Source organism: Pongo pygmaeus, chromosome 10 (assembly GCF_028885625.2).
Source record: "Pongo pygmaeus isolate AG05252 chromosome 10, NHGRI_mPonPyg2-v2.0_pri, whole genome shotgun sequence".
Taxonomy (NCBI): domain Eukaryota; kingdom Metazoa; phylum Chordata; class Mammalia; order Primates; family Hominidae; genus Pongo; species Pongo pygmaeus.
In genome coordinates, this window is record NC_072383.2 from 4,557,351 (window position 1) to 4,568,814 (window position 11,464).

Consider the following 11,464-nt stretch of genomic DNA (forward strand, 5'->3'; position numbering starts at 1 on the left):
AATGTGTCCACGAATGAGAATTGTAACTGGAAAGTACTTAGAATCCTTGGAAATGGAGACTAGCCAGTAACGATGATAGTGTCATATAATATCAACATCATTTGTGCAGCTAAATTTTCATCTAAATTTATTGCACAGATGAATGCAGTCAAAATCTAAGTTACCTTTCAATTACCATGGCTAATGTTAAAAACTCTGGACCCCTTTTCACCTGTAAATTTCCTCAAAGAAGAGGCTCTGCAATTTCAGCTTAAATGGATTTTCTATTTGTATATGAACTGAAGTGACTTCAACCTCTGAAAGTTAGTTTACATTATATCCAGAAGCAGACAATTAGATCCTGAGTCAAATTACTATTAAGTCATAAAATTTACAGAGGGATGTAAAATACAGTCTGAAGATGTTAGTCACACCTTCTGCATTTATCCAAAGAAATAATGTGTAAAAATTAAAAATGGTTTTTCCTACAGGAAAAACTAACCAATGGTGTTAGAAGTACAGATAATGGTTATTTATGAGGGGAAGGGTGAAGGAGTAGAGGGCATGAAAGAAATATTCTATTTCTTGATCTGGGCAATGGTTACGTGGTCGTGCTTAATTTGTGAAAGTTTACTGAGCTGTACACCCACAGTTTGTTGCCTTTTCTGTGTGTATGTTATATTTTAATAAATAAGTTCACTTAAAAAATTGAAATTAAAGATTATCTTCTAATACAAATGTATGCAAGAAGTTTGTTCTAAAACAAATTTCTAACAAACTGGGAAAGAACAAAACACAGATATAAACTAAAAGGATTTTATCGTCCTAGTTAATTCAGGTAAATTGCTCTTAAGAGTGAATTTTTGGCCGGGCGCGATGGCTCAGGCCTGTACTCCCAGCACTTTGGGAGGCCGAGGTGGGCGGATCACCTGAGGTCAGGAGTTCAAGACCAGCCTGGCCAACATGGTGAAACTCCATCTCTACTAAAAATGCAAAAATTAGCTGGGCATGGTAGCAGGCGCCTGTAATCCTAGCTACTCGGGAGGCTGAGATAGGAGAACTGCTTGAGCCCAGGAGACTGAGGTTGCAGTGAGCTGAGATCGTGTCACTGTACTTCAGCCTGGGCAACAGAGCAAGACTCCATCTCAAAAAAAAAAAAAAAAAAAGAGTGAATTTATACTTATTTATAGCACCGATTAAGATACTTATATATATATATGATAAATTAAATTCAAGCAAGTTACACATATATACATTTCTATATATACCTTCTGGTAGTAAATATTCAATATCATTTAAATCCCACTTAGTTCTAAGGCAGATGACTCCATTAACTTTTAATAACTACTACGGGTCAAATGAAAATTATGCTTGCAAGTGAGATTCTTATTTAGAAACAGAAATAACTGCTAACCATTTATAAATACAAACTTAGATATAAATATATATTACTATTTTACATTACACATGTTCCCTCTAGTGGATAAAAGGTATCATTGCCATTTTTAAAGTTTAAAGAAATATCTAGAATCTGGTTTGCTTAAAAAAAGAGCACATTTCTTGTGAAGAAAAAGAAGACAGATAGAAATTCAACAAATAAAATTTCATGAACATTTATTTCATCCTAAATATGTCCAAAAGGCAACTAGCTAATCCTATACTTGATGATACAATATATATTTTCTATGATTAAGATAGAAGAAAATTTTATTACGTCTCAGATGAAATACTAAATATAGCCTGGCTTAGTATGTCAGATGTGACAACTCTGGCAACCTGTATATTATCTTGAAGATACTTAAAGAAAAAAAAATTATAACTTGTATTATTGATGCTGTGCCAAGAAACTGTCTTTTAAAGATGTACAATGGCATTAAAATGAAATAAGAAAATGTGTCATTTCTGCTCATGAAATGGATAAATAAATTAAGCATCAAAATTTTGGGTCAACCTCCACAGACACTAGTGAATTTCAACTTAAGTCATACTGTTCACCTTTGCAATAAATATTACCTACCACAGGAATACAGCTTATTTTTCTTTTTCAAGCTAGCGGTTTGGACAGGTTAAAAATAAATTACAAAACTTTTAAAAATAGATGAATTGAAGTATTATTTATATGTTTAGAAAGAAAAAAGGCCAAACCCCATCAAGAAATATGGCCAAATATGATTTCAAACAATAAAATAAGCCAAAACAAACCTCTACTAAAAAACTATTCCATGAAAAAAAAGTATGAATACCAGTAAATGCAGGTAATTAGTAAGTTAACTGAACTTCCCAAAAGATAAAGAATCATGTAGAACACAAATCTTCTTCAGATTTAGAATAAAGAAGCATTATAGACTGTGAATAGCTAGATATAGAGTTTTCTGGGGGGTATAGGCAGCAAACTATGCTGCAAGTTACAGTCACTCAACAACTCAACGAAAGTACTAGGAATGGAAGTATAGGGAGCCAAAATGGGAATTTATCAATATACCCAAAGAGGCAGAATGAGTATAGTCACAGAAAACCTGACGGCTAATAGCAGATTCAGGATGACTTGAAGGTTATATTATTTGAAGGCCTAGGAGGAAAAATCAAACAAATGAAGTTCAACAGAAAGTAATTAATTAGTATTAGGTAATTCTACTTTTACGTATTTTTAAAAACCTAATTCTATATTTTGTTCTTCTTTTTAAACTATATTCACAATTTTATGGGCCACATAATAAAGAACTAGAAAAAAAATTTTGTCTTCCCCAGGGAAATATGTTTCAACTATATAGCTAGCGGCAACCACTCACTGCAGGTATCTCATCAAAAAGGAATAAACTGCCTCAATACAGCTGGTCAAGAAACCAAACCTATAAACAGTGACAAATATCTCAAAACATCACGTTCTTTTTGACAAAGAGATCATTCTAATATTTTACAAACTATGAGAATAAGTGGTCCAGAGGAGTGCAATTGTTATGAAAATTTACAAATCTATGCAATATAATAAAAATGCTAATTTGGTACACAGAAGAGAGTATCCCTCAGGAACAATTATTAAATACATTTCCTTATTATTTTTCTGTACTTAAAATCTTCTTAACCATGACAATGCTCCAAAGATTATTCTCATCTTGCTAGCCTTACTGTTTTCTAATGGGAAGCTAATAAGAACCAGGAACAAACCAGAACATCTTTTTAAATTTACTCCTTTGGGACTATTAAATCAGTTACACACACACACACAGAAGTGATTTAGTCCTAATATACTCTCACAATCAAAGCAACACTAAAACTATTATCTTAATGGCATATACACCCAATGTCTTAAATAAGTGTTTTTAAGATAATAAATATTATTAGATTCTGCTAAATTACAATGGATTATCTAGAAGGACACATCCTGAATTCCTATCACAATTTATATAGAGTTACTAGAAAGCAGTCAGGGAAGCCACTTATTACTTTAAAATAAATAATGCTAGAAGTTTTTTACATACTCTGAAGAAAAGATAAATAATAAAAACATTGTTTGTATACTGTGTTAAGTAATCCATACAGCAGGAATTCAAATCTAATTACAACTTCTTGGAACAATACTAGTGTTATTATTTTTTCCTAAGGTACTTGAGCGTACAAAATGAACTGAAAGAGCCATGGACATAGTTAGAGCAGGGCAATACAGAGGTTCTGAATAGGGAGACAGAATGGTACAGTGGTTAACAGTTCTTAAGTCAGATTTCCTGGTTTCAAATTCCAGCATGCCCTTGGACAAGTTACTTATTTAAGCAAAAACTTCTTCATCTGTAAAATGGAAATAATAGTAGGGTTATGGTAAAGATCAAATGAGACAGGGCATCCAAAGCACTTTGCACAGTGCCTGGAACGAAGCAAACCTTCAACAGAAGAAATCTATTCCTCTTATTAGAGATAAGAATATATAAGGCCCACCGGTATCATTTATTTCATTAAACCACTTAGAAGGTGTATAAACCTATGAGGACCCTCCCAGTTGTAGTTACCCATTTAAACATACAAGGAAATTAATTTCTAATATTGAAGTATTTTTTTCTATCTTATCCTTTTTGTAAAAAATAAAAACAAGTTGTTCTGCAGGCCATCTATTTGACAATGTAACATTTAATTCTGATAATGCAAGAAATTTGAAATACCTCTCTCGTAATTTTTTCAGCTCCACATCTCTTTCACCAATCAGTTCTGAGATACTAACAAAGTAATTATGTTCCAAATTTAAGAGAGTTTCAGAGGCAGGAGAATGAATTAAGTCATGGTACACATCTGCAAAATCTTCATCCCAGCTGGGTTCTTCAGGCCTTGCATGCTCTAATGTGGTCTACAAGATAATACACAGACATTCTTAAATCATGATCTAGTATTTTTATTCAACACACTACTAGAAAAGTATGTATGATTCCATTTTTGTACTTCAATGACAGAAAGACCCTCTTTTTTATATATATATGTGTAAATATATGTGTGTGTACTATATAGGATTGTCTAAGCACAGAAAAAAAAAATGTGGGGAGATACAGACTAAGTTCTTAATATAAGTTACCCGGAAGCAGAAATGAGAAGGAGGCACTAATGTGGAGGAAGGGACAGGAAGTGTCCACAATAAGAGCATATGCTGTGACCTCATTTCTGTGAAATCTCACATACACACACACACACACACACACACGATCAACAAAATGCTAATGGTGGCTATTTCAGGACAGTGGGATTTCTGATAGCCTTTATTTATATTCTAACATACGGTATGGTAAAATAACTTGCATGCATTAGTTACATAATCAGAGAAAACTTTTCATTATTAAAAAAATACTGTTAAAGTAGGTTACATATTTAAAAAATAAGGTGATCTATGTGGTCACCTGCGAATGAAAGCCAAATCCATGTATACCTATATCAAGATAAATGTGTAATTATGCATTTAGTTTGACCTTTTCTAGTGTTACATTTTCTTTTTAAAATATCAGCAGGCTTTTAAGGATATAAAATGGTAGCTATTAAAATGATGAAGGGACTGAGTAAACGCTGATAGACAAGAAAAGCAGAAACAGGGAGAAACAAAATGGGAATGCCCTCAGCACACACAGATACATCCAGGGAGGTACAGATGCCTATCCCAAGGGCTGCCTCCTCAACTCATCGGAGGAAACTGATACTGAGAAGTCAAAGATCATATGATTTAATGGCATGAAGTGGAAATAAAACAAAGATTTTGATGTTTTTTCCATTATAGATTTTTGCAAAAGATACCTGTAAAAAAAAAAAAAAACTAAACTCTTCCCTTTTCTTACCCACGAAAATATTAAAAACTGGAATTTATAATATGACTTGAGTAATAATTTACCTTAAAACAAACGAACACATCACATAAACAGGTATCTTGAACTCAGTCAGTCAACAGGAAAACTTTTCTAGTTTGTTCTCTTTCACTTCAATCAGTTGCCACATCAGAAGGCAGGAGACTAGCTGAACCTAGAACTACGATTTCATACACTCTATGCCTCTGAAACTCCAAAACTGTTCTGATAACTGTTCATCTTTAGACGTGGGACTGCTGTAGGAATTATAACCAGCCTACGGGACTTAACTTCTGTTTAAAATTCACTTCAGGGCAAAGTTGAAATTTTGTAGGGAGGAGCTACTGTAAGACTGTAGGGATGTGCTTGGCCACACATAACACCAGATGTTCAGCAGCCCCACTACCAGATCATCTAACTACAATAATCTGCAGCATTAATTTTAAACTCTGCCTAGGGGAAGCCTTATGAATAGGTAGAAGATACCTACGTGAGAAGAACTAAGCATAGTTTTTTCCTTGACCTAATTTACGCCACTCCCTCAGGACAGATGCTACTAGAAAGGGGACTATGACAGCTGAGAGGAATGGGGCACTGAGGAAGTGACTGCAGAGAGAAAGCGATTCCATGTCCAGGCCATTATTTCTCCACCTCCACTTTCAGGCATAATGCCTGACTTCTTTGAGGTTCAAACCATTCAGCACCCCTTATCTTTCATGGCCATCATTATCTAACAACCTACCTGTCTGTCACTCACCCTCATTTCTGTAAAGCTTTGGCACCAAGTTCAAAGACTTCCTCTCTGCCCCACATCCTGCCATCAACCTGGGTTACTTGGATATCCATGTGGATATCCATCCAAGGCCCTGCCTTCTTACTTTCCCGAACTCTACAATCTTTACTGTGGAGTCCCAATTAGGGAAAAGGAATCAGCCTGACAGGACCAGGGGAAAGCAAAAAGAGAAAGCAGATAAGCTGTAAGTGTGCCTTTCTTCATGGTCCAGACCAAGCTTGTCCAACCTGTGGCACAGGATGGCTTTGAATGCCGCCCAACACAAATTCATAAATAGTGAATTTTTGTTTTGTTTTGTTTTGTTTTTAGCTCATCAGCTATCCCTCATGTTAGTGTATTTTATGTGTGGCCAAAGACAATTCTTCTTCTTCCAGTGTGGCCCAGGGAAGCCAAAAGATTGGACACCCCTGGTCCAGGCCATGTAGCCCTCCTGCACTCACCTTTCACCAGACACCTGCAAGATAGCTGCCAGACTGCAGCTCACTGCAATCTTGGGGTTATCAGTACTGCACGCAGCACTCTACAGCATACAGCATAAACACTGTCCTATAAAATCTCCAGCAAGCCTTTGTTTCCTTGAAGTCAGCTTCTCTTCTGCTGGCCTGCCCATTGCCTCCTTGCAACGTATTTTCCTGCTTTCTCTAATAAATCTACCTTTCTTTATCTACAACTGTCTTGGGAAATTCTTTTACCCCTGTACCACCAGCCCAGATAGTCACATTCATCTGCAACATTTATTAGTTCTCCACACCACCTCAGCCATCCATTTAGTAACCTCACCAGAAACTCAGTCCATCAGTATTCAAACATTCTAGTCTCTGACTGTAAACTCCACCCAAGATTTCTCACTCAATAATTCCCAGGTAATTGATATTTAGCCTAATCAGGACCTCCACTTCATAAGTTTCTCAATGTTTTCTTTTTTTTTTTTAATCAGCCAGCAACTGCCACTTAGCTTCACTTCCTTCCCTATGTAGCTTACATTTTGTGATCTAGCATTCAACCGCTGTCTTGCCAATATCCTCAACTCCCTTGACTGATGTACGTTATCTTACCCACCTAACAAAACCCTCATCTTATTCCTCTTCTCTACGCCTGCAGTCAGGCTTTAGAGAGCTGTAGCAGAAAAATCACAAAACTCTATAAAGTTTATGGTGACAAACTGGTGCCACTCTTAATCTTGGCCTCAATGATGCCTGGCAATCCTATCATTCCCTGCTCAGTTTTCTCCTTAAATATCCAACAATCTTATTATACCTACTGCCTCATCTAAACAAATAACCTGTCTTTCCTTAAAGTTGAAACAATCAGAAGAGAATATTCTCAACTTCCTGCTACCAAATTAATAAAATTATCTGAATTTATATCCAAACTTTCCTGTTTCTCTTTGGCTACAAGTGGAGAAGCATCTGTCTTCCCAGTTACGATTAATTCTCCATTTGAGTTCTGGATTCTATCCCTTCCAGTCCTAAACTCTGCTGCCTTAAAAAACAAACAAACCTTTGACCTTGTGTTCCCATTTAGCCAGTGCCCCATCCTTCACCTCTTTATATTCAAACTTCTTCAGTTAGTATCCTAATTCTTCCTATTTCCACACTCCCACATTCTTAAAGTCAATGAAATCTCATTTCCACCGCCACCAACTTACTGAAACTGATCTTGCCACAGACAAGATTACTTGATAAACGCAATGGATATTTTTGAGTCTTTTCTTTGCCTCTTATACTTGATGTCATCTTGGCATTCTCTCATAGTTTAATTTGCAGTGCTCTTTCTTAGTAAATAAAATCATTTGTGGTATACCTAATGGCATCTTAGACTTTATGAAACAGGGTATATTATTTAAATAGAAAATGATATTATGTGACTACACAACAGTAATGAAGATAAGTTTATAAAAGTAAACCAAAGGTTAAATGAATACTATTGCTGGTTTAGGGTTGCCAGATAAAATACAGAACACTCACTTAAATTAGAATTTCAGATACATAGTGAAAAATTTTTTAGTATAAATATGTTCCATGTAATATGTTATACTAAATGATAAAATAAATGATATACTAAAAATATTCATTTACCTGAAATTCTAACTTAACTGGGTGTCCTATATTTTTAATTACTAAATCTGGTGACCCTATGCTGGTGAGATATACGCAAGTAGCCTCTTGTTTTACAAAGGTATTACATAAAAAACATTTTGTCTTATGTGCTCACCCTGATATAGGAAGCACAGAAGCAGCAATATATATTATAGAATATTGGTATATGGAGAAAAAGGATCTTATAACTATTTCAGGATTACCATAGCATTTTAAAAATTTTCACCAAAATCCAGAATATCCTTGAAATTTACAATCTGACCTATTTTCTTACCTCAGCATAAGCTTTGGCCCATGTACTTGCCAGCTGATGTAAATCTACTTCACCTGATTTCACAGCTTCCAGGGATGCTTCAGCATCTCTGTCATAATCGCTCAGGGATTCTTCTTCTATAAACTGAGTCAGAGCTTCTTTTAAGTCTGTTACAGGGACATCAAACACCATCATCAGCAAAGTCCAGGTATAAATAGGGAACATTTTACTTGGCTGAGAGTTCCAATGTGAAATCTTATTTTTAAATTTTTATTTATTTATTTAGAGATGGGGTCTCTGTTACACAGGCTGGAGTGCAGTGGCATGATCACAGCTCACTGCAACCCTGAATTCTCGGACTCCAGTGATCCTCCCACCTCAGCCTCCTGAGTAGCTGGGACCACAGATGCATGCCACCATGCATGGCTAATTTTTGTATTTTTGGTAGAGACAGGTCTCACCATGTTGCCCAGGCTGGTCCTGAACTCTTGAGCTCAAGTGATCCACCTGCCTTAGCCTCCCAAAGTGCTGGGATTACAGGTGTGAGCCACCTTGCCCGGACATGAAATTTTATTTTATCAAGCTGATACTCTTAATAGAATCTCCAACTAAAACGAAATCAGCTTAGGGGATCATTTAACTAATTTCATGATTATTTTCCTTTACTATTACAGGCTATTGCAGACAGAAAGGTCAAAAGTCTTAACTCTTATGTATTCCCTTGATACTAGTAAAGTAATGTTACTTTCTTAAGCCTGATATTTCAGTTTGAAGCCAAGTGGGTATAAGTACATAAAGAAAATGCTACAGATTTTGAGTGTCTGAACATTACTGTATTTACATTAAAAAGAGTTTTCCATGTAACTTTAAAGGGTACATTGTTACATCCTTTGAAAGAGAAGTTAAATGACTAGCTTATTAAAACATTTAACTCAGATGACTGACCGATTTCAGTTTTACAGACACCACTTAGAGAATGATATAATCGAAGAGCACTGAGAGAGAAGTTAGGACACCTGTGTTCTGGCTTTGGCTCTATCATTATCACTATGTTTGCCACTTTAGACGGTGGTTCACAACCTTAAGTGTGCATTAGAAACCCCTGGAGGCCTTATTTAAACAGACTGCTGCATGCTACCCCAGTTTCTGATTCAGCAGGAATGGGATGTAGCCCGAGAATGTGCATGTCTAACAAGCTCGCAAGTGATGCTGTTGCTGCTAAATGATTAGAAACCATATTTCAAGAACCACTGCCTTGGGCAAATAATTTAACCTCTTTATGTTCCAGTTTCCCTGTTTGTACAATGTGATTGGGCTATAAAGCTTCTAGGTTCTCTTATAACTCTAACCTGTGATCTAACATATTCTGAATTTTAAATTTTTCCTAGACTGTGAGATAGAACACAGACCTTTAAAAATGGTTTAATACATATAACTTTATAAAACTAATTTAGGTAAGCAAAGACTATTCAAAAATTAGTACACTTTCTGTTCTACGGTATCTCAGAAATTAATGACCAGATTATTAAAAGGGTAACCAATTTAGCACTATAATTCTATTACCACGATTAGCGATAGCCAAACTGCCTTATAACTTCACCCAACTAAATTCAGAAGAGCTCCTCTAATTCCAAACTTTGTAGCTAATTTTTCATTATAAAATCTAATTTGTATACTTTATAAACAACTACCACTTATAGGAAAAAACACTCAATAAAAGAAAGCTCTGGAGAAATGTTTTTATTTTTGGAATCAGTTCCTATGTTGTGGCTGTTTCCAAAGCTTCTTAGGTTTATGCTTTCTAATATGAAACTTCTAATGACAGACTATTGAAACTAATAAAGTGGTGTTACTTAAAAAAAAAATCAGTCCTCACCTTTTTCTATAAAGCACGGTAAACTGTGCAGCAGCATCAGACGTCCATGTAAATGACTGGCATTCTCTTGAACAGGAAATCTGAGTGGCACTCTCAGTTCTAAGCACTGACTTCCTACTTTAAATTTATATACAAATTCTCTCTCTCTATTGCAGAATCTTTCTCTGTTTTTCTTCATATTCTTTGACAGGATTTCTATAGAACTAACAAAAAAGCAGTAGGTTATAAGTCCATAAAGAAATTATGTTTCATTATTGCTGTCCCACTTCTAAGAAAACATTCCACCATTCAAGAGATTTTGTCTATGAGCCAATTACTCTAGTTTTTGCCAAGTGTTTATCCCTGTACTTCCATCTTCATGATGAAAACAAAGTGCTTCTTAAAAAAAAAAAAAAAAAAAAAAGACACTTTGTTTTAAACTTGATTTAAGAAAAAAAATTATGGCCATAAATTACTTTAAAGTCCAAGGCAGGGTTCTCAATAACAGGGAAGGACCATGGAGAGAAGAGGAGAGAGAATTCTTAGGGAGAGTTCATGGGTGGGGAAATACAAAGCTTATGAAACCGTTGGTAAAAAGAAAGTCAAAGAAGCAGATCAGGGATCAAGCAGTGATCCTGGAGAACTTAGAGGTTGTGGTTATGAGATCCAATTTGGGGAAGGGGAGTAAGAAAGTGTAAGAAAGATTTCCATGTGGGAAGAAGATACACAGAAAAGAGGGAGTACAGGACCTCCACTTCCGGCCCACACCCCAAAGGCAAACTAGACACTACTAAGGAAGAACATCTAGTTAAAGGGAGTAAGTATCAACATCAATTAAAGATTAATTTATTCATCAGCCTTGTAACTGGACTTACTATGGCTAGACTTTCTCCCAACAAATCAGTTCTCACATTATTTTCTACACTGAAGTTATAGTAATCTTTCTGTTAAAAAAAAAAAAGGAATAAACTTATCTGATCATGTTGTTCATCCGCTTAAAAACTTTCTATGATATTCCATTGCTCTCAGGATAAAATGTAAACTCCTTATCCCAGTTTACAACACCCCTGCTTATATTTCCACTCTTCTCTCAGAAACTGCACCTCTCCTTCCTAACACACAAATTCACAAATTTTATTTTCCAGCCATTCTGAACTTCTGTCAACACCAAACTTC

At 35.5% G+C, this 11,464-nt stretch overlaps 1 protein-coding gene across 4 annotated transcripts in view; it reads right to left on the minus strand.

Moving 5' to 3' along the window:
• The window catches only part of FERRY3 (FERRY endosomal RAB5 effector complex subunit 3), a 52,844-nt gene that overhangs the window by 40,130 nt on the left and 1,250 nt on the right, over nucleotides 1–11,464 (minus strand). For 2 of the 4 annotated variants that reach the window (XM_054444705.2, XM_054444706.2), the window contains exons 2-4: nucleotides 10,310–10,512; nucleotides 8,455–8,600; nucleotides 4,131–4,312 (exon numbers count right to left, since the gene is read on the minus strand). In XM_054444705.2, coding sequence (XP_054300680.1) covers nucleotides 4,131–4,312; nucleotides 8,455–8,600; nucleotides 10,310–10,487 — 506 coding nt within the window. In that variant the 5' untranslated portion in view covers nucleotides 10,488–10,512. Of the gene's footprint in view, nucleotides 1–4,130; nucleotides 4,313–8,454; nucleotides 8,601–10,309; nucleotides 10,513–11,163; nucleotides 11,233–11,464 lie in introns of those variants that run through there. The other 2 variants (XM_063672340.1, XM_063672341.1) reach the window with 2 other exon arrangements.